Source organism: Mya arenaria, chromosome 7 (assembly GCF_026914265.1).
Source record: "Mya arenaria isolate MELC-2E11 chromosome 7, ASM2691426v1".
In the NCBI taxonomy this organism is placed as follows: domain Eukaryota; kingdom Metazoa; phylum Mollusca; class Bivalvia; order Myida; family Myidae; genus Mya; species Mya arenaria.
Window position 1 is genome coordinate 63,672,783 of NC_069128.1, and position 25,133 is coordinate 63,697,915.

Below are 25,133 nucleotides of genomic sequence, written 5' to 3' on the forward strand. Positions count from 1 at the left end.
TCAAGATGGCGAAAAACAACATAAACAAAAACAACAATATTGACCTTGCAGTTTGTTTACAAGAGAATAATTTTGGGTTGGATGAATATTTAAAATTTCATGCTAAATCTTTTATTATAAATACGTAGCTTATCTGTATTGAAAATGTGATTCTTGAACTCAATATTTATTCTGCATTTTAAATGAATTTGACCACTTTCATTTCGCATTATGTGTATTCTTTTTGATGGTATCCTGTTACTGCTTATTGCGAATAAAAATAGTAACTTATCATCGTGCATTTACCAGGCCTGCGTAAGTGTAACAGAGGTATGGTTGTCATCATCTAGTACTGTACGTCTGTAGTTGGTTTAAATAGCCGTTTCAGAGTCTTTTGACGTTCTTTTGTTTGGGTAATGCACCAGTCAATTGTAACCACGGTCGGGGGAATAGCAGGGACTTTGACTTTCAGTCAAGCCAAGCGGGGGTAAAATGAACGGCCTGCGGGGACGAACTGCTGGTTAAATTCCCGCCTAATGGCCCCGCGCCAAATCAAATAAAATTTTATTTTCAGTCGGTATGACTAGTCCACCTAAATTGCCGTCAACCAGTCTTTTGACGATTTTTAGACTATGGCAGACTGGTATGTCAAAATAATAAAAAAGTATCCCTGATCGCTCATTATTGTAGCTATCGGTATGACATAACAGAGAAAACATTAGCTATGAATAGCTATTGCCCCAGTGCAAGACCATAAGAAAGGACCATTCCCCGCTAGTTTTGGCCCGAAAACAAAACCAATGCATTTACCTGGCACTGGGGGGCCACTTGGAAGGTAAAAACACTGCCCATTTTCCCGGCTATCCCCGGTATATCCCCGGATCTGGGAGGGCCGTGGTTACAATTGACTGGTGCATAACTGTTAAGTAACAAAGGTTCCCCTTACAGGCATTATTGTGGCTAGACTGACACTTCAGGATACTTTCAAAAAGTTTGAGCTTTTAATCATTTTGATATTTGTTTCGTAACCCTGTTACACAACAACTTTCAAGTGTATACTAGTCCACCTACATGCCAGTCAACGAGTCTTTTGATGATTTTTTTACTATGGCTGACTCATGAGGTCAACCATTCCCAGCAAAAAGAAGCATACGGTCCTTACACAAAGAATCCTGGCAGCCTCAACTTTGAAATTATCTCCATTATAAATTTTAATTTTCTATGTAAATATTATTGCCTACTATTAAACACTTATATATATATATATGTGTCAATTGTTTACCAAGTATCCCGATATCTGTAAATCTGGGACAAATCTGACAGGTTGTGTACATGTACAACAGTAATTGTGACCCAAAATATATTATTTATCAAATTATGTGAAAATAACGACCCTTATAATAAATTAAATCCAGTTAAGATCACTGTCGGGAATATAATGAACAATTATGTCATTATCATTCAACATCGATGCATTATTACTATCAATTCTTTCGCCCGATGTTAAATTGTAGAGAGTTGTAGCATTACAGGAATACATAAGAAATGTCAAAATAATGAAAATAAGTATCTCTGATCACTCATTACTGTAGCTAAAGTGTATACCAATCATCAAAATTTGAATTCTGGATGAACAAGCCCGAATTCTTATACTATTGCTTGGCATCAAATTTTTGTACATGCCCTTCTTTATATTCATTAATTATTCAGAATTTGAGTGAGTGACCAGGTGCAGCACCCTTCAGTAACTTGTTAGCTAAAACTGTACCAGGTTGTTAAAATAAGGTGTTTAATTCTATACAGGGATGCTGAGTACCTGCTGGATGGAGGAGCAGACCCAAACAAGATCAGCCAGTTTGTTGGAGCATCACCAATGCACCTGGCTGCAGGACTGGGGCTAAAAACATTGAGCTTGCTCTTACAGTATGGAGGAGACCCTAATGTCAGGTAAATATTTTTAGTTTTTGTTCTCATACTATTTATGTTTAAAATCTTTGGAGGTCTAGAAGTACTTGACTTGAAAACTGCTTATTGGGCCTGCTTAAATTTTGTATCCATATAGCAGGGCTTGTTCAAAATGCTGATGCCAAATGCAAGTGTAAGAATTGAGGCTTTTTCAGTCTAATTTTGAACTGTTAATGTCTAATTATTTGGATTGATTGAAAAAAAAAATATTTGTGTAAAATTGGTTTTATCATAAAGACTTTATGATGTTCATACTTAAGGGATATAAAATTACCATACTGCCAGTGATTTTTTTGTTGCCTTTTACCACTTTCTAAAAGCTGTTTGCAATTTGCGAAATTTAAACTTTTCTCAATTTGATAAAAACAGTTTCCATCAATGAATAAAAAGGCCATATCAGTCCCAAGTATTTGCCCAAAAACTGCTCAATTTGATAAAGGCTATCCAGGGGTCAGTGTTTATTAACACCTCACTGATAATGATCTAAGGAAAGCCGCAAAGTCATAAATACTGCTTCTCCGTATCAAATTCCCAACACATGTTTCTGAGAACAGATTTTTAGCAACAAAATCAGGCTGTACGTGCATTTAATCTTGTCTTTACTGTTCAGAGCATTTCATCTGATTTTGTATATTCTTGAAAATTCAAGTTGAATAATTAATGCCATTATATTTCAAAATAGTTTTATAAACTATGTTGAGAATAAAATTCTTTTTGTGAGACTTTAAAATAATCATAATAACTAACAAAGTTTTGTGTATCTATAACATAAACATATCATTGTTTGCATTGGATTACAAAGAATATAAACATTAACAGAAGCTTTTGAACACTCATAGCGAATACAGATTCTTTAATTGTGCTACTGTCATATATATGTACATGTATATCCCATCCTTAGCCAAAAACAGAACAGAACACAATTTATTTTGTTTAAAACAATTCATACACATATAGTCAATGAAATACAGTAGGTAAAAAATCTCTCTGTGTATTTCTTTTTCTTAATTCAAAAGCCTTATACACAAAAATGGTTGTATTTTGTAACTGAAAACAAGAAAGAATATAAAAAAACCATTGTGATTTCATACAATAAAATATCATTGTACATGTATCTATCTCGTATATACACATTGCACACAAATTATGCAATCATGCAGACCATAAGCAAATTATCACTTTATGAACAATAGTGTTGTGCAAATTTCAAGATACTCAATTTCATTAAAATGAATAATAACAATATTTATAAGGAAAGATAAAGGGTTATTTTACACACTTAATCAATACGAATGGTTTTCAACAGAATGCGTACAAACACTGACACAATTTTTTTTTACATGGAATGGCTACTTTTGAATACATACAGTTTGAAAGTAAAATCCAAACCAAACTTCGAAATATATTTCTTGAAAAATAAACAAATCTCTTTTTCAGCAAAATGAAAATCTTGACAAGACTAGCTCTTTTTCAGCAGAATGTACGAATTTGCTATTATATTAGCCATTTTGGAATGATTTTGTATTTTCCAAAAGTTGATTTTTATTCCGGTTTTTTTTCAAATACAGTCTAGAGGATGGCACAACTCCGCTACATGTGGCTGCCATGTGGGGGTTCACAGAATGTGTCAGTATGTTACTTGCTAATGGTGGCGATCCATTCCTCAGGGATCAGGTTTGTTTTTCTCACTTCTATCCTGCTCTGCATTCTTTTAGTTGTAAATGTCTGAGTATGTGTCAAATGATGCATAAAACAGTCATTCAGGGTTTTCTCTAGAGCCAAAAAAATTGAGTCGGTTAGGGTTGCATTTTTTCAAAAACAGGTAGGGGAAGTAGTCTTCTTAACCTTTGTCAAACTCACCTATGAAACTGAATAACTTTAGTTAGGATTGACATATCTTGACCAAACTTTGTATGTAGGAAGGAATTAAGAATGTCTTTCATGGGTATTTAGGAAGAGTTAATGGACCCCTTTCATGGGATTGTGTTTTGGAATTTGATGCCCATGTATCAAATTGATTATTATTTGACTGTATGCAATAAAGAAGGCCAAAGTGCAATTGACCAAGTGTAATTAATTTTTCAGTGTTTAATAAAAAGAGTAATTATATCTAATTATTAATTAATTGTTAATTATATGTAATTAAATGTCTTTGTATCTTAATACATTCAGGATATTTTTGGGACAATTTCCAGGAAGGTTTGAGTGCGTCTGAGCTGGCCTACAGTTATGGGCACGAGGAGACGGCCCAAACCATCGAGTACTATGTCAAACAGATCATTGACACAGATGAGCCAACTATCACGCCCAAATACTCCATTAAACGTTAGTAGATACATCTTTGTTATATTAGTCTTTAGTTACCGATAACACACATTTTCAAGTAAATGTAACTTTTGAAATATAATTCATATAGGTGGATTAGAAACTGATAAGCTCACTATCATGTCCCAATACTCAATCAAGCATTAGTAGATAGACAGTGGACAAGCATATTCCTTTACAAGTTACACAATGACATGTTTTTGGGTTGTTTTTTTTATAAAACAATTTTAACTCCAATTTGACACCAGAATGAATGAATGAATTCTTAAAATTATAAAAATCATTTTGTTGGTCAAACAGGAGATTTACCGGTAATCTGGAAGTTTTGTTTGGTAACAATTGACCGATAATAAGGCTGAAAAAATAATATGTAATGCAGTTAAGCACAAAGAAATCAATAAAAATATGCAAGTATACACATCGCGAAAGTTCAGAAAAAGTGTTGGTCATTCGGACTGACAGCCTCCGATATTTGTGTATTTTTCAGACTGTACAGGTACCGATTTCGTTATTGAATGACATGCTTCAAAGGATAAGATTTTTGTTTGGAACATTTTAAACTATACTTTGAAACATTCCAATGTTCATGACACAAGTTTATCATTGTAGCGTTTCAAAACATCGCATGATCTATACACATTGAATTTACATTATATGGTAATGTATTGCTATGGGAGACAAATGCTGGATGATGTTTGGCTTGCGACATCTTCACTACTGAACATGACATAGTATTCATGAGTAAATGTTTATTTAACAATAATATTGATTGACGCGATTTTCTATTTAACAAAATATTTTTTTCTTACTTTTAAGCGGTGTTTGATAATTTATAAAGATTAAATCATCATTATTTTTTACATCTGGATGTGAAATGTGAATGTGAAACAGACTGACCCAATTAAAAATTAGTTGGACAGAGTCAAATTTACCTGACAGGCCTTTAAAACTGATGGTTTTTGAGATGTCTGTTCAACACTCAGCAATTGATGCTAACACTACTGATATGTAAAATAATACTTCGAGATGTGTCACATGGACAATTTGGTTGATGTATTGAAGTTTTGTTATCGCAAATGTAATTTTAAGGTCCCAAATACTTTCAGATAACCGATTACAAGTTTTCACTGTATTTATAATCCAGGGCTGAGTGTAGAAAGTGCTAAGTCTGATAACTCTGAAGAGGAATCCAGCCCATCCCTGTATGACACGCAAGTACTCCAAGACTACCTGCGGGACTTCACACATCGAAGAAACTCAAGCGTGTATAAGCGTCACTTGCAGAGGCAAGTGGACCAGTACTTCGGTGTGGGGCAGGGCACACACCTCATGGATGTAACTTCACCTGGTTTGTTTTCTGTGAATGATTTGTATTTGTATGTTTTGGTATTTAGAGACTCAAGAGTTATATAATTTGTGGTAAATATGAAAATTAAATTAAATAAATTTTCACTTTTGATTTTTTGTTACAAGGGTCGGCGGCTTTTATAAGGTGGGGTCCGGCTACCTGAAATAAACTTCTTCTTTTTTTGTTAGGCCTGAAAAGTATGAATTAAACATTTGGTTTAAGCCGTGAATTTCATTAGCATATAAACAGACGTCCTGCATTTGAAAAATAGAAATATCTGATAAAAAATGAGGTTAAATTGTTAAGTTTTGTTAACATATACATCAACATCGGAATATTCAGTGATAGATTTGTCCAAGAAATTTTAGACATTAGTTTAAAGGCCTATTTTTTGTTCAAATACAAAATAAGAAAACTTTTTTTTGTAGTTGACTTTAATAATTAATTTAATTTGCTAATGAAGTATTGCCACTCCAGTTTGCTCCAAATTTGAAGCCAGGAAAGCTCCCAAATGCCTTCTAAAAAGCCAGTTGGTGCTAGAGGTGCACCCAAACCCCTCTCTGAAAGTGTCGGCCCTTCAGCTCCCAGGTCAATCACATTCCTGATTATTTCAATGATCACATCATGGCATTGTTATGGCATGTATTTTATAATGCTGGACATAGGAATATCACATAAAAAGTATGAACCATATGATTTCAGTGTACAATATATACACTACTGAAAAAATATATTTACATCACAGACCACCCGTACATAGAGAGGAAGTCAATCCCAGAGATGACAGAGGAACCCTCAAGCACGGACAGTTCTCTCAAACTTCATCTGAGTGCTTCGGACAATGAGCCCTCCACAGACTGTGACAGCTTTGTTACATGCGATGGTGAGGTAGGGACAAGCAGTATGCAAGCTCTTAAATCTTGATCAATATAATAAGTACCTGATTTAAATGAGCCAGAAAACCTGATAGTTCTTCTCTGTGTAAACCCTGATCGCTGGACTCTGTGTAAGCCCTGATCGCTGTACTCTGTGTAAACCCTGATAGCTTTCATAACCTGCATCAGTAGACAGGCCCTCTACTGATTGTCAGTTTTGATACCTGGACGGAGAGCTAGGAACCCTTAACAGGTTGATACTGGGTACTAAGAAGTGTTACTCTTGCGCAAAGGTAATTCCTTCTGGGATTATAAATGTTAAATAATAGATATTTACAGAATTTGTTGTCTTTATATTTGAAAACCATATACTGTCTGGTGATTTCAGGACGTGGAGACAGTATTACAGAAGACTGAAGACATTTCCCTGAACAAGTCATTTGACGAGAGTGATGATGAGAGCTACGATGACTACTCCAGCCATTGTCCAAATACAGTCATCAAGAATCCTACTTATGACAGTCAAAACACTACACCAAGAAACACTGGTTTGTACATGTATTTTACATCAAAGAGGACTTAACAAGAGTTTTACTGGCTCAGTAGAAGTTTATATTATTATGCCCCCCTTCGAAGAAGAGGGGTATATTGCTTTGCACAGGCATGTCGGTCGGTCGGTAAGTCGGTCCGTCGGTAGACCAAAGCTTGTCCGAGTGATAACTCAACAATTCCTGGACGTATGGTCATCAAACTTCACATGAAGGTTGGGCCTGACCAGTAGATGACCCCTATTGATTTTGGGGGTCATCGGGTCAAAGGTCAAGGTCACAGTGACCTTTAATGGTAAAATAATTTTAAAGCTTGTCCGAGTGATAACTCAACAATGCCTGCACCCATGGCCCTCAAACTTGACATGGAGGTTGGGCCTGACCAGTAGATGACCCCTATTGTTTTTGGGGGTCATCAGGCCAAAGGTCAAGGTCACAGTGACCTGGAATGGTAAAAGGTTGTCCGAGTGATAACGTGACAATGCCTGCACCCATGGCCCTCAAACTTGACTTGGAGGTTGGGCCTGACCAGTAGCTGACCCCTATTGTTTTTTGGGCTCAATGGGTCAAAGGTCAAAGTCACAGTGACCTTGAATGGTAAAAGGTTGTTCAAGTGATAACTCAACAATGCCTGCACCCATGGCCCTCAAACTTGACTTGGAGGTTGGGCCTGACCAGTAGATGATCCCTATTGTTTTTGGGGGTCATTGGGCCTAAGGTCAAGGTCACAGTGACCTTGAATAGTAAAAGGTTGTCTGATTGATAACTCAACAATGCCTGCACCCATGGCCCTCAAACTTGACTTGGAGAATCGGCCTGACCAGGAGATGACCACTATGGTTTTTGGGGGTCATCTGGCCAAAGGTCAAGGTCACAGTGACCTGGAATGGTAAAATGTTGTCCGAGTGATAACTCGACAATGCCTGCACCCATGGCCCTCAAACTTGACTTGGAGGTTGGGCCTGGCCAGAAGATGGTCCCTTTTGATTTAAGGGGTCATTGGGCCAAAGGTCAAGGTCACAGTGACCTGGAATGGTAAAAGGTTATCCGAGTGATAACTTGACAATGGCTGCACCCATGGCCCTCAAACTTGATTTGGAAGTTGAGCCTGGCCAGAAGATTGTCCTTATTAATTTGAGGGGTCTTTGGGCCAAAGGTCAAGGTCACAGTGACCTTGAATGATAAAAGGTTGTCCAAGTGATAACTCAACAATGCCTGCACCCATGGCCCTCAAACTTGACATGGAGGTTGGGCCTGACCAGTAGATGACCCCTATTGATTTTAGGGGTCAAAGGTCAAGGTCACAGTGACCTTGAAAGCAAACTCGACAATTCTTGGACCTATGGTCATCAAACTTGACATGAAGGTTGGGCCTGCCCAGTAGATGACCCCTATTGACTTTGGGGGTCATCAGGCCAAGGTCAATGTCACAGTAACCTTTAACGCAAAAAAGTTAACAAATCTTCCCCCACTGATATCTCAACAATGCCTGAACCACTGATCATTAAACTTGACATGGATGTTAAGCCTGACCAGAAGATCACCCTTATTGATTTTAGGATTCATAGAGCCAAAGGTCAAGGTCACAGTGATCTTGAATGGTAAAAGGTTGTCCTAGTGATAACTCAACAATGCCTGAACCCATGGCCTTCAAACTTGACTTGGAGTTGCATCTGACTTGTAGATAACCCCTTATGATTTAAGGGGTCATCGGGTCAAAGGTCAAGGTCACAGTGACCTTGAACGAAAAAAACTTGTCTTGTGATAACTTGACAATGCCTGCACCCATGGCCCTCAAACTTGACATTTAGGTTTCTGATGACCAGCTGATGACTCTGGATTTTGAGTTCATAGAGTCAAAGGTCATGACGGTCATAACACACTTTATCCTCACACTGTAATGGTCATAATCTTAAAACAGCAACAAATCAGCTGTCATTTCGGTCCATGCATATTTCATTCAATTGTCCCTATAATCCTGACAACATGGCGCTCAGGGGGGGCATAATGTTTGACAAACATCTCTTGTTAATTTTGTTCTATTGGTTGAAGAGTAATGTCCGGCAAAAAGCAGTAGCCGGCAATTGTTATTTTCTACTTCCATGTATTTTTATGCCTCTGAAGGGTGGGCATATTAAAATTGCACCATTAGAACGTAAGTTTGTCCAGCTGTGCGTCCTGCTCAATTTCTATAATTTTTCTCAATAGAGCCAAACCTGACCGATATACTATTTACTCATTATCTAGGGGTCAAGGTTGTAAGATGGTCTTTCACAACCAATTGTCATCCTTACTAAATCTAGTTTTAAGAACATGACAAGCTCACTAAAGGAAAAAAAATGTTGTTCTCTCAACTTTCAGACAGAAGTGTTCAAGAGAGGCGGTCAGATGGTGCAGACAGGTCGAAGAAGTATTGTCGCAGAGAGCTGCTACAAGTTCCTGATTCACAGGACCTGCTCACAGGTAGGAGTCATAGTTAATTGATTTTAGCCACACCCTCAGTTTTGGTCGGTATATTCAGAGGTTCTGGTGCCATGTTTATGAAAAGTCGCACATCTGGATTTAGACTCAGAAAAGCACTTTTATTAAATTTCTAAGTATTACAGTGGAAACTCACTAAACCGGACAAGGTCCGGACTGGGCAAAATTTCCGGTTTAGTGAGGATTCCGGTTTAGTGAGGATTTGATGTACGGAGTAAGTTTACTCAAAATATTAACTGAGTTAACCTTTAAAGGGAAGTTGACGTTTAGACGGAGGTTGAGACATGATTAATGCACATGCAAAAGTGATAAACATAATTAAACATTTCTGCGTTTTTATAATCATCTTTTTTTCCAAGTCTTAAAATAAAACAACTCGCGTAATTTAATGCTTGTGAAGTATGTTTGATAGTATAATTAACGCACCCCTCTAATTTGATTCAATCATAGAAGTCGTTAGATAAAACAACCCTCCAAAATGATCACTTAATAACCGTTTCTATTGCTTTATTTTCTGCAACAAACAAATTAATGTTTCAATCAATTTTCTTTTCACAAGTTTGATTATCGCGCGGCAGTCAATCCACAGCGCAATCATCATTGTCGATTATCGAGTTAACACAACATCACAGGTGCAATATTTAACGACGCACCGGCTGTCAAAACAAAGTGACACGGGATTCGCGAAATCCTAATACACAAAATCATTTTGACATGTTTGAACAAATATACGTCCGGTTTTGTGAGGTAAAATAACGTTGACAGCTAACAAATTTTCTCGATTTTTTGTCCGGTATCCGGAGTTCCGGTTTTGTAGGGATTATTTTACATTGAAAATAGAAGGGGAAAACCGGGACTCTGAAAAAAGTCTGGTATCCCGAGGATTCCGGTTTTGTGGAGATCCGGTTTAGTGAGTTTCCACTGTATTTTGATTCCATTCGTTTTACAAAAGTAAATGTGGATAATTGTACAATTTGAGCTAGTTATTAAATTTTGCAAATTTTATTATCAAACTCAGCTAGAAAGAAAGAACACAATGAAATAAAGATTTGCAGTCTGAACTCAGACTTGAGACGGTTCGTTATCATGCCCTCTGTAATCATAATCTACAGATTTAAAAATAATAGTATTAAAAAAACTTCAATGCTAATAAATGATTTTCAAACTTTTCAGACGTGTTTTATAATTAATGACATTCGTGCCCCAACTTATAGGCCTTTAATGAAGTAAAAAAATGCAAAAGCATGTATTAGTGTGTAAGACAGATATTAAGTAAAGCTGTCATGAATAACATAAGCCATAAATCTTAGACCCTTAACATTTCTAGTTCAAGACTTTGATTTGTTTAATAAGCTGTGAATGAAATATAGACAGTTTCTTAATAATGTACATCACTTCATGTAAATATTTTTGATACAATTATTAATTCAAAAGATGTCTGTCAGACCTGGGACATGGAGTGCTAAAACAACTCACTGTTAATGATATTTTGACCTGAGCATGCTAGCTGTATTGTTTTTATCTGCTTTAATCCTGTTTACTTTTTAAAACTGTGTGTGACACCTGCCATATACTCGTGAAACTGGCTCTCAAACTAGGCCAGCTTGAGTGCACCATTATGCCCAAGACATTAACATGCACATGTTCTCACATTGTTTTAAGTAGGGACAATTGTAGATAATGTTGAGCCTAGGATTCGAACTGCACCCTGGATGGGAGAGAATTTGATACCTTCTAAAAACTCATTGTTTTCATTAGACCTAGGATAGTGTATAAACATTAATTTGTGCTACATGTATGTTTCAGATGGGGATAAATGTGAATACTGTAGCGCTGTAGCAACACACCGGAGCCATGAGGGGAGTTTATGTGACACTTGCTACAAATTGGCTCAGGAACTTGATCAGCTTATGTGCTCTGGTATAAACAAGAGAAAAATGTCTTAGTTTAAATTGTTTGACCCAATTTACCCGGAACAGTACTTTAAGACATGCACTGTCTTTTTGCTTTTGCATGTGATACTTAAAATTACAGAGTTTTTGCCATAATGTACTTAGTGACTTTGATCCTAGTTAATATATACTTTCAGGCCCTTTTCTGCCCATGTCATTTTTCAGAATGTCTGTCCTATTTCCAATGCCAAATATATATAGTTCTTCCAAATTTCAAGAAAAAAATCCCAAATGAGATGAAATTGTTATCACAAAAAGCCTTGTTTCTTGACAAGCACCATGCTCCTTATAGAAGGCGCAGAGTTTTAGTGCAGATGGAATTCATTCCGAACTTTTGTACATTTACAATATTAAATGCATTGATCAGCATGTTTGGGTAACATTTAAGGTTAAATACACTAATTTCAAAGAGAAATGTTGCCCAAAATGATGATTTTGTTCATGATTCTTATTCCCAATATTGCTAATTATAACATGACTCTAAAAATCTCAATTTTTGCAGGAACTTAATTTAAAAAGGCATGAAATCTCTTCCGAAAATAGGTTAACCCGAAAATAGGTTAACTGGGTATTACTCATTGTGCAGAACATTTTTCTTAGAAAACCAAATTAATCATTTATAACACTTATTTCAGGTGATTGTGGGGACCTTCCTGACCTGATGACGTCTGTGTTCAACCATGAATCTACAATCTCTAATAGTGAGGCTGGTCTCAGTAGAAAACAGGGTGAGAAAACACCAGCTTACAGGTTTGCTGAAAAAGTCTTTGAGAGGGACAAGAATAAATCTGATAGAAACTGTGCAAGACAGAGTTCTCAAAGTGGTAAACTAAGTAGAGTATTTGAGGAAGACGAATGGAATGTAGATAAATATGAACGGAAACAAAAGCAAGAAAGTGCTCAAAATCATGGAGAACGTGCTCAAAATCATGGACAATCCTATTACAACAGTGCAGGCAGATGTGTATCTCAAGATAGTTTGCCAGATCATTCTCAGAGATCATCAACCAAAAATAATCATCATTTGTCACCAAAGAAAAGCTCATATACAAGTAGACTTCTGAATGACAATCATAAGCCGGAAAGAATACCAAATACTCAGGAAAACAAAGCAGTACCAAAGATGAAAAAATCTACACTTATTAATACAAATGACAGAAGATCAGAGATACAGACTAGCAAAGACTCTGTTAATGATTTATATTCTAAGATGAACCGGCTAAGTATTGACCTTCAGTCCGGAGATGGAATGTTTGGACAAAGTACATTGACTCATGTGACAGAATTGGACGATTTTAGCGATTCCATACTCACTAATGATGAAAGCTTTTTTGATAGGAATATAGATTCTAGGAATATGCAGATCAGTAAGAAAGAATTCCATGCCAGCGATATTAGCTCGTTGAGTGAAGATACTGTTGTGGGCGAGAATGGTAAGATTTCAAGACTGAGACCATCCGAAGATGTCGTTCAAAGCAGATTTCATCCCAGTGATATAAGTTCATTGAGCACTGAAACAGCAAAAAGTTCAGATACCCTGTCAATTAAAGATTTGGGATTTTTGGATGATTACTCACCACCTGCCAATTTAAATGATAGAGAATTTTTAACAGAAGTGGACATGAATGATAATGATAGGAGGTCCAAAAAGGCGGTAGGAAACAACCAAAAGCTGAGTCCAAATATGGATGAGTTGTGGTCTCAAGTTCGAGCTTGCAAGCATGCAAAACAGCAAGTGAAAGACAAGAATAATGTTTTGGATATAGCTTTTTATGGACGCGAATCTGCGTCTACTGCCTGTGGTAGTGTAAATAGCAACGCTTCAACTGTAGACTATATTTACACAGACAAGGAAAACGGCATAACGCTGATAGAGCGCCATCTACCGTCCCTCTGCGGAAGTCAGGGAAGTCGGAAGTCCCTTGATAGTGTAGCAAGTGGAATGACTGTGGGAAGCGATGCAAGACTTCCTGGTCACGTTCCGACCTCTGCGAGGGGTTCGTTTGATTCTCAGGCCACTGAGGTATATAGTTGGAGAGATAACGCAATGATTATACTCTCTGATGACAGTTGTGCTGCCTCGCAGGAGTCAGATGAGCAACCCATCTCACAGGAACTGCTGTCTCTTGATAATGAGGCTGTCAGGTAAACAAATAAATAACGGTAATAAAAAAACAAGCTGGTGGTTTGTTATGAATAAATCTCATATACAAAGATGAAAAATTTAAACATAACTGTAATGTATTAAAACATTTATATATGGAGTTTGACAATCCTTAAAAAAACAAATCATTGTTTATACTTTACATGTATTTTTTTATTTTCCTAGAAAGATATTATGCAAGGTCAGGAAATATTTATTTTTTACTTCATGTGGTCAGATTACCTGGATCGTAAACATAAATTCAGGCTGTATCTCACTTTTTTTAACTCTTACGCTTACCACTTAATATGAAAATTAACTAAGGGTATTCAATATTCAGGTCAAGACTGTGTAGCCATGGAGATGACCCTGGCCCTGTTACCATAACAACAAGACAGCAATATCTACGGAGACTCAGTCAGATAGAGAAGGACCCAGACAAAAAAGTTCTGACAAAAAGAAAACCAGGTATGAAGAATAATCAATCACATATGGAAAATAATTCTAAACAATATCTATGGCTTTGAAGTTGTGTTAGACTGATCCATTATAAAAAGAGGGATAAGATATACTTATATTGACAGTGAAAATAAAAAACCTTAAAGTGACAATCTTATTCAAAATCAATACATATACACATGTTTAACAAACATGAATTTTGAGTGATAAACCTTTAACTTCTTCCTAGATAATGCATTAATGGAAAATATTAATTACTGATAATTATATGGTAACCATGTTGTTATAAGATGAAAACGCAAAAATATTAAATGATTGGTGAGTGATAAAATATTAACTCTGATCTACTATCGTCTCATTAGGCAGAAATACCGTGTTTTCTGCACATTTCTTTCAAATTAAGCTCCTTATCCTTCGTAAGACCCATTGATTTCAACATTTATTTATCCGATTTGGTATATTAAAACAATTGTATTAATTGTGGTAAATCTTATTTGGGAGTAAAAGTGCATCTTTAAGTCATTGACAATACTTTGTCACTGTAAATGGGCTGGTATTCATAAAACATCTCAGGTCATTTCCTAGCTTAAGTCATTTTCCTAGATTAAGTTTCTCACTGGTCATATGATATAATAATATAAGAATATCAGAAATACTTTATTGACATTGATTTTATTGAATATACATACTTTTATTTCAAAAACATTTTTGATTTGACTATGAAAAATTTAAGAAATATTGACGTGATATATGAGTAATGGGCCAGGTCTCCTGCACAAGGTTTCCTCCGCAAGACTAACAGTCTAGATCATTTTTGAGAAGGATTTTAGTTAATTCATCAGATTAGGTATCCATGCACTATTTTTTTATTTACAAAATATCCATTTAACGGCTAATTGTTTGTTTGATTTACAACTTGCAAAGTTCTGGTTAAGTTTAGTTTACAATTATTTATTTTAAAACCATTAGGAAACAAGTAATAACAATGCTTTATTAATTGCTTTGGCATGATATTACACGAGTGTGGGGCAAACTAAAAACCTTGCATGCTCTCAGTTGGGAATCAAACCCTGGACGCCTTGTTGTGACTGTTCTAGTCAATTTTGCAAAAAGTTTGCTTCAGGTAGGACATCAATATGTTGAATACCAACACCTTCTTTTATTCTTTGCTGAACAGAATACTCAGCCGAACTACGACAAGCCCTATCTGGGTTACAAGATATGACGGGCCTTCGGGATCTTGAAGAGCGAACATTTACTGCATTCCAAAACCCAGACCCTGCGCGACGATGGCGGGAGGGCACGCTTAAGTCATCATTCAATTATCTGCTGTTGGATCCTCGGATAACACAAAATCTGCCTAACAGGGCCTGTAATATGGGTAGGGTGTAATTTATCATGTCTGTTTTGATTCATTCGAGTTAAATGAATGGGAAAAGACTACTTGAGAACAGTTTTGTCAACTTATGTGCCATTTTCTGTTACTGAAATTGTGTGGTCAAAAACGGCAAAAAAAGGCAAATTGTTGGTTTTTAGAAGCCTTGGTCTTGTCTTGCCTTGTCTTACCTGGGGGCTTCCATTAAGAATTTGAAACTGGAAGTATGAAGTTCCTAACCATCAATATTGTAAGTTTTTCACTGAAATTTGGAAGTTAAGTCCCCCAAATAAAATAAATGTTTCTACTATTTTTCAACTAGTATGTTAAAAATAAAATATTTTCAACCATAACTTCCAAAATTCACAGATTTAGATTATAATGATTAATTTTACTTCAAGACTGAATGAAATTGTGACCCACATAAAATTAATATTGACACAAGGAATTGATATTTTGAACTTCCAAGCTTTCAACATTGGATGTTTTCGTAAAAATATTGGATGTTTTTTGTACTTCCAGGGAATCATTTTTGGGAGTTTTGACCCATTTCTAGGGAGTAATATACTTCCAAACTTCCTTTAATGGAAGCCCTGTTTAAACCTTTTTTTTGCAATATAATGTATGACTTCTGCTATGAGTCCTAAATGAATTATTGAGTTCTAGCACAACCAGATGTGAGTAAAGGAAAGCCCTTCCTTTGTAGAAAAATATAAAGCTGGAAGATAATATAGACACTGAGTAGATATGTGTACCGTAGTGCTTGAAAAGTTTTAACAAGAGATGTTAGTGAAACATTTATGCCCCCTTGGGAGCCAAATTGTTAGTAGGATTTGGACACTTAAATAAAATATGGACAATCAGAAAACCTTTTTTCAGCTTACAGTCACACTGACCTTGACCTTTGACCCACTGACCTCAAAATCAATAGGGTTCATCTGCTGGTCATGACCAATAAGCCTACCTAGTATGAGGTCCCTGGGTCAAAGCGTTCTCAAGTTATTGATCGGAAACCGTTTTTCATGTTAAGGTCACACTGACCTTGACCTTTGACCCACTGACCTCAAAATCAATAGGGTTCATCTGCTGGTCATGACCAATACACCTACCAAGTATGAGGTTCCTGGGTCAAAGCGTTCTCAAGTTATTGATCGGAAACCGTTTTTCATGTAAAGGTCACACTGACCTTGACCTTTGACCCACTGACCTCAAAATCAATAGGGTTCATCTGCTGGTGATGACCAATACACATACCAAGTATGAGGTCCCTCGGTCAAAGCGTTCTCAAGTTATTGATCGGAAACCATTTGGTATTCCGACCGACAGACAGACAGACAGACCGACCGACCGACATGTGCAAAACAATATACCCCACTTTTTTCAAAAGGGGGCATAAAAATAGTGTCAGCTGAAAAGTGTGTATGTAATGATTTAACCCATAACAAATCTCATTCCCATTTGAAAAATTCCACCTTTATTAATCTTAAAATAAGGGATTCATAAATTCCCTAATATGTTGAAAACATTATCTTGTAATTTTATAGCGTATTTAATTTGTCTATTCACATGCTCATTAAATTATTTCGTGGCTGGTTCTGGCTTAGGATATATTAGGGACTGGGATATCCCAGGCCTAGTTTGAAGGATAATTAAATTTAGTCTAGCTTTTTGATTAATTTGTTTGTGCAAAGAAGTTATAATTGTGCTGAAGATTAAACTTTATTAAAGATAGCTCTATTTAAGTTTATTTTATCTGAAAAAAAAAACAACAGTTATTTCTTCTGCTCAGTTCTAAACACCTATTAACGATATCCCACAGTTCTATAAAAATACCTGCTTCTCTCATTCCAGATGAACTTGACGTATTTAGGACATTCATATCAGCGACTGTATACATTGGAAAAGGCAAGCGAGCTCGTCCGTACTCCCACCTTTATGAGGCCATCAAACAACAGAAGAAACAAACTAACAAGGTAAACAGGGTGTGGCTGACATGATTTTAAGCTTTTTGTTTGCTTCAATTTTCAGGGATATGATTTGTCGGCAGATTCACAGATTTCGATATTTGAAGTCAGGAGAGCCCTCAAAAAGGGAGTTTAAAAAGCTAGTTCTGCTACTGCAGCAGAGTGCTTCACCCCCTTTTATCCACATTCAGTGCACTCCCCAACCTTTTGCCGAAATAGTTTATGCTCTTCAGCTTTTAGGACCAATCACTTTTGTCCGTGTCAGTGTCAGCTTGCACATGTATTTAAGTTGGCAAGCACTTTTATAGGGATTCTGGCTTGTTCACCCTAAATTCTAAATTCAATGACTGTCAGTCAGGTGTCCCAAGTTCATGACCTTTTGGGGTGTGGTTGATGTTTATTGTTATACAATTACATGTAATATATATATATATATATATGTAATATAAATATACTGCTTTAAGAGCATACTTCCATGATTTGACCAATTTACTTTTGTACTTTGCAGGCCACTGGCAAGCCTTGAAGGTGTCTCATATTATAGACATCTGGGTGTTTGTGTTGTCAAGGGGCTGTCTTATGACATTGCTTCTAGTTTTTACTGGTACTTACTTGACTCAGTTATGTTCTGTGTATTTGCAGGTCAATGAAAAGGTGACTCGGATCCTGGACATTTGGGGCAGTGGTCAGGGGGTTGTGTCTCTTCACTGCTACCAGAGTGTTATACCCGTGGAGGCTTACACACGGGAGGCTGCCATGGTTGATGCTATAGGTGACTTTCTTAATCATACATCTTTTAGTAGATGTTTAATTATTTGGGATAATAGAGTTAAGGATTAGTCCTAAAGCCAGGATTGAAAGCTTTGGTACAGGTGCAGGTTGTTTTTTTCAAGGCCATTTCTAAGGCCGATATTAGGGTATGTTTCCAATTCTTAAAAATATATATTTACTTATATCTTGAAATCAGAAAATCTAAAATGAAATGTAGTTTTCTTGACCATTAATATATGGTTGAATATATCATATAAGTCTATTCATCTTTCATAGTTATCTTCGAAAAAAAATCCCAAAATTTGTAAAATACAATTCAAAATTCCCAATTCCAAGGGTAAAGGTCATTTCTCAAAATACTGATAAAAAAACAGAGTTGTAAGTTTTTGTTTTAAGCATTATTTGAGCAATATAATATTTGATTATTGAAATTTATGTTACACTTAACATACTCTTTCTCCAAGCTGTCTCAGTTGTATTTGTACAGTTTATTTGATAAAAAAAAGAGATACTTACAGCAAAAAATCAGAACTCTAGTTTATGATACTATACATGCTTTTCAATATTAAATTTTGAAAACTTTTCAGGGATGTGATTGGTTCACAGATTTCTGTGGATTTCTGCAGATCTAATGGCTCCAGGAACTGATTTAAAAACCATTTAATGGTTGATTTTGGTTGTTCCTTTATTGGTTGTTAGTATTGAAACTCCAGTTTGAATCAAATTTTAAGCCTGAAAAGCTAGTTTTGCTTCTGCTGCAGGATGCTTCACCCTCTTTACCCCCATTGGGGTCCTTAAGCACACAGCAAACCTATTGCCAAAATGGTTTCAGCTGACAAGTCAATCACATCCCTACTTTTAGATTTAAGTCATCATACTTTTTTAGCCTACCTTAACATTTGTATTCTAGTAATATGATTGTACAATATCAGTACATTACTTTCAGGTCTTGACCACCTGACAAACAAGAAACGTGGCGACTACTACGGAGTGTCTGCCACCTACAGTATGAAAATGCGGCGGACCCTGGGAGTGTATCTCCTCAAAAAGGCTCTGCAGATCTTCCTGGCAGAGGGGGAGAGGCAGATATCACCAGTGGACATACTTAAACCAATAACTTGAATTCCTCAAGGCTGCGGAAGTTTTGGATGGAACTTTGTCTCATTTTGAAAATGTGGTGTGTACCTCCTTACGAAGGGTCTACATATTTTCCTGGCGGAGGCAGAGAGGCAGATAATCACGCGTGGATATTATAAACCTATAACATGAAACCCTTTACGGAATAAGTTTGGCATGAAATTTTGCAATATTTTGACGCATTCTGAGAATCTGGGGTGTACCTCCTTTAGAAGGGTCTACAAATCTTCTTGCACAGGGGGAGAGGCAGATATCACCAGTGGACATACTTAAGCCTTGAAGTTAAACCTATAACTTGAAACCCATTACCTCGATAAGTTTTGCATGACATATACAATATTTTTGATTCGTTTTGAGAATCTTGAGGGAATCTGCTTTATGAAGGTTCTACATATTTTCTTGCGGAGGGTGAGATGCAGATATCACCTGTGGACATATATAACCCTACAGGTTGAGAGTTGGCAAAGAAAACACCATGCTTTACACAAGTTGTGTTTTTACAGAACCTGTGGTTAATTGAAGACTTGAATTTGTCCAACAAAAAAAAGTCCCCCAGATTTTCCCTGCTCCGAGGCAGAGCAAAAACCTTGCTGCTATTTAACACATTTCATAGGAGAGATAAACTACGCAAACTTTTCCTTGAAAAGGATATTTATACTTATGCTACGCAAAGTCAGCTACTTACATAAAACAAAAGTTGCTCAATATATTTTACTGTTTCAGTATTGCTTGGTCTTAATGCAATATGACATTGTTTCATTCAATGAGGTAAAAATAAGAAAAAAAAATGCCTGGTAAGTAACTTTATGCAGCTATATATATATATATATTTTTTGTGTTATTGTTGCAAACATAACAAAGTGTTTGAATGATATGGCAACAAACAATGATATGGCTTGAAACAACAGACATGAAATAGTTAGTGCTACTGTACGTGATATTCTCATGCATGTACATGTTTGTTTATTAATATTTGCATTTGTTAATGAGTTTTAAATGTTCAATGTATAGTATTCTATTAATTGATTTCATGAAAAAGCATTGTTGATTGTGACTGTCTTATTAAGATTAAGTTTGTTTTTGAGATTGTTATTTTGTTTTAAGGATAAAGTTAATAAGGTATTATCATAACACTAGTGTCATCATTGTGGCAGAGTCATACAAAGCAATTGGCAGAGTTATGCTAAAGCAATTGGCATAGTCATACAAAGCAATTGGCAGAGTTATGCTAAAGCAATTGGCATAGTCATACAAAGCAATTGGCAGAGTTATGCAAAAGCAATTGGCATAGTCATACAAAGCAATTGGCAGAGTTATGCTAAAGCAATTGGCATAGTCATACAAAGCAATTGGCAGGAACAAACAAAGCAATTGGCAGGAAAAAACAAAGCAATTGGCGGAGTCTTGATAATAATTCAAATAGAATTCAAGACATTTACCAGTGTTCGACACTAACGGGGTCCCGGGATCCCGAGGACACCAATTTTTCAGGAGGGACACCTGAACTTCGAAGTCCGGTATTCCGTCGGGACACTTAAATTTTTGACTGATAAACGCTAAATATCAATAAATAAGTAGCATTTAATTAATTTATTACCTAAATTTGGGCTCCCCTAAATTTCTTGACAGCACATGTCAAAACAATTTTATTAATTATCGGACTCATCAAAGCGAAAGTATAGCTGACTATTTGACTATAGTTACGTCATGAATCTATAAATAAACAGTCATTTCACAAGGCGCATGCAGGTAAACGCTTCCATTTTGTTGTTTACATTTTAAACAATGTCAGAGCTGACAGAGATTTATTATCGGTAAAATACTTATGTGGAATTGTTTTGCTTATGTGTCAGAACCGCCCAAAAAGATGCCAACTCTGGTGATAGCTTTTATGTAATATGATACGACCTTTGAGTATTTACAGTAACATTTACGACACAAAAGAACAGCATCCTATATTCAGCATTCTTTGTTAATTGGCATTCAACTTATCAATATTCTTTGTTAATTTTAAAGACATATATTTTATGCTTTGATAAAAAAAAAAAAAATAGAAATAAAATTTGCAGGGTTTTATTTATTAATTCAATCAATTTATAAAATTTTATGACTTTTTGGCGCGAAAATTAACATGTATACACAATTTTTGGTCGTCTGCTCGTCCAGTATGCACTACGACTGTTGGGCAGTCTGATTGATTTATCAACAGCTCTACTAAATATTGATTGGAGTTTTCACAAGCCAGATGTAATATTCCTACAGTTTCTTAATGAAAAGCACCGACATTTGACAAGACTCTGAACCATGATGTATTTTACGCGTATTTTCCAAAAATCTTAAACATCAAGTTTTTGTTTACATTGTATCCATCTCTGTTTTTGAAAACAAAAGGGACTTAGACATTCTCCGGCTTTTGAACCCAATCTACCAACTTAGAGACCAAAATATACCTCACTGCCATTCAGTGCTACTAACCTGTCATTACATGCTGCTGAAAACATGTATAATATGGTGGTGTATACTTGCATTACAAATTGAAAAGTAAAAGGATGTTGAATATAATATTAAAACAGGCTCAACAATGAAAATAATGTAAAAAGTGGAAGGGACTCCTAATTTCAGGAAGGGACACCTGATTTCAAATGTTAGTGTCCCTTTGGGATCCCTTGGAAAAATGGTTAGTGTCGACCCCTGCATTTACACAAAATTGTGCGCATGTTTTACCATTGACAGTACACAATGTTGAAAGGGCCATCGTGTTATATTTAATCTGTCAAGGTATGCTCCTTAGTATACTGAGGAAATGGACACGCTTTGCCATTTAAAGATGCCCTTGTTAGTCTCATAATTATTGTCCACAACTTATTGTTTATTCACATCTCATGTGGTTGCAATTTAAAATGCTTCGGCATTGATTAAAACACATTTTCAAAGATCATTTCTTAAAGTTCACAGATTCTCTGAACTGGTACAGAGAAAATGTACTGAGAATTTGTACAGTGTATTATCATAGTACAAGCATTTTGTACTGTTAAACTTTTGATGACTCATTTTTACATTTATTTTCCTGTCAGAGTTTATATGACAAAACCCATAATTTATTTGATCTTCATAAGCAAATGTCTTAAATTTCAAATTAAATTTCAAGTATATTGTAGCATATCATTGTTTTTTTGTAAATTGAAGATTGTACGAGAACTCTGAGGGCTTTAAGGATGTTCAGTTTGTACATGTTTGTATACAAAGTAAAGTGCTCTGATAGTAACATTTTATGACTTTGTCGAGTGTTCTGATTAAGAATGTGATTGTAGTTTTATTCATTTCTTTTATCTTTGCATGATACATAGTTAAATCAGATACCAGTATACTAATGTAATTTTTACTACTTGCAGTGACATGTTCACTAAAGTTGTAACTTAAGCAGTGTTTTAGCCAGGTTTTCAGCCAGGTACCTTGATACACATACCTAGTTTTTTTATACATAGTATGTATGCACTGTGCTGTCTGTGGAGTTTTGTGCTGTTCTTTCATGTTTCTTGTTTGTGAATTTTTGTTTTTATGTTATATGTCTTTGGCATTTGCCCAGTGCCATTAAACTGGGTTTATGTTTAAACTTTTTGCTACTGAGCTTGTTTCTGTAGCTTTTCGCAGAAATATTCAAAAGGGCAGGGTGCTGCAAAAATGGCAGAAGAGGGCACATTGTGTCTGGCAGTGAAGAATTTGAACATAATAAATGTCATCAAACAATAGTAGGAATCGTGCTTGATTGAAGTAACAAATATTTCAAGACATACTATGTGAATGACTTTATTGTTATATTTTAAGTTTTAATTAAAACAAAAGAAATTTTTGATTATCGTAAGCATTTGATTCTATGAAGGCAGAGGGTACACATGCTGATCTCCTTGAGGGCTGAAGGGTGCTACCAAAAAGATCAGTGTGTAGTACCCTCCCATTACTCTAGCTAAAACCCTGCTTAAGCCATATTTCATTAATGATAGTTAGTTGTAGAAATTCTGACAAATAGTTCCTTTATAAGACAAATAGTTCCTTTATAATGATATTTAAAAAATTGAAGCATTTCTGATAAAAAAAAATACACAATATAAATACATGTGTACTTGTTTGTCATTTTGTTTTTCTGTAAGGCATGTATGTATTTTGATATTTTTGTGTTTGATTGTATTGTTTTTGCTTCTGTGATTATATTAGGGATGAGTGATATTATCAATAAGTTGTTTTGAGCAGCACAAGCGTATTGAAATGCATTGACTTAATTTCAATGTATTCTTGTTTTATTCATACTATACAGTAATTGTATTGTGCTTTAAAAAGTTGAACAAATAACCAATTTCCACTCAACAATTATAATTAATATTATATATGTTTATTCATAATAGTCTGGGATGTAACATTTCTGCAGATTTACGCATTTAAGGAACCAAAAATAAAAATTAAGATATTTTTTTAACAAGATGGTTGTTACTGATTTGATGTAAGTGTTGAGGATCCTGTTTGCATCAAATATGAAGCCAGGAGAGCCCTATGAAGAGATTCTAAACATTCAGTTTTACAATGTACTACTGCAGCTCAGGAGGGAGCCTGGGCTCACAGACCCCTTGCTGAAATGGGTTCAGTCCTTCAGCTGATAGATCAATTGCATTCCTGATAGTGTATGATAGTGCTTGTTTTATTCTTTTGTCAAAATTGCATCTATAGGCGTAAAAATGCCAAGTTAGTTAAAGACAAATAATAATATTTTAATCATTATTACTCATTACAAAGAGGAAATATTATGACCAAGAGAGAAATAATGATTAAGGGAAGATAGTATTTCATAAAGTACTCACAAAAGTCTGCCGAGCCCTGATAGGTATAGAAAAATATCTTATAAACTTTTAAGAAAGCCTTGGCCCAGACTTTTTTTGCAGGTCAGTGAACTGATAGTTATGGTGGCATATTCCTGCCGCACATTGTTTCGTGTTACCCACTGAATTTTCTTAATTAATTTCTTACTATCTAGTTAATATTCATGAAATGTTTTCGGTTAGATAAATATCACAAAACTAAAAACGGGCTTGAAAGTGCCCAGAACTGCCACCTGTTACCTGTCCATGCGGTACAACACTCAGTTTATCAAGTTATGTTTTGCAAATTCCACTTAGTAAATATCATAATAACAGGTTAACTAGATATGATATGTGTTGTCAGTCATCTATTTATAGATTTATACAACTGGTAAGAAAATGATGTGGAAATTAAGTGGTTAACACGAAGCGAGCGAACGATATCAGGTTATCTTATGGCAGCAATATGCCACCATGGACAGCTGTGCATGAACTATGCTGACTTAATGATCAAGGAATAATTAATGCGTGGTGGCAAAGAACATATTCAAGTCTGGTTCAAATTTATTCGGTGCAATAACATAAAAAAATAATTTGTTTTAGAAGGCTAGATAGAACTAGAAATTGTTTTGTTTTAAATAGTGCAGAAGAATACACTTTCTTTTATTTCTTAATTGTGCAATATATTGTTTTTTAAAAGAGTAACTAATAGTTTTAGCGATCAGTTGTTTTTTTCTGATTTTTAAAACATTTATTATACCACCGGTAATATGTAAAGATTGTTTTAATGAAGATGCCAAAATTGTTGAATGATAAAATTATTATAAAATTATTATAAAATGACGATAAAAAATGATAATAAAAATGATAAAAAGTACTTGTTTTATTCAATTTTAAAGGTGCACAATATAGGCTGAAGCAGAAATTTTCTTTTTTTTAAATTTTAATGCATTATCATGTTTTA

The 25,133-nt window shown here is 35.4% G+C and overlaps 1 protein-coding gene across 1 annotated transcript; it reads left to right on the forward strand.

Moving 5' to 3' along the window:
• On the forward strand, positions 1 to 24,982 carry LOC128239992 (uncharacterized). Its single transcript, XM_052956470.1, has 15 exons — positions 1 to 76; positions 1,783 to 1,926; positions 3,513 to 3,618; positions 4,140 to 4,269; positions 5,414 to 5,617; positions 6,363 to 6,505; positions 6,881 to 7,040; positions 9,402 to 9,503; positions 11,328 to 11,441; positions 12,109 to 13,618; positions 13,957 to 14,084; positions 15,253 to 15,456; positions 17,302 to 17,423; positions 18,057 to 18,186; positions 19,132 to 24,982. Exons 1-15 carry the CDS (start codon positions 6 to 8, stop codon positions 19,305 to 19,307), a joined length of 3,444 nt encoding a protein of 1,147 aa, XP_052812430.1. The 5' UTR covers positions 1 to 5; the 3' UTR covers positions 19,308 to 24,982.
• Positions 24,983 to 25,133: the final 151 nt, after the last annotated feature.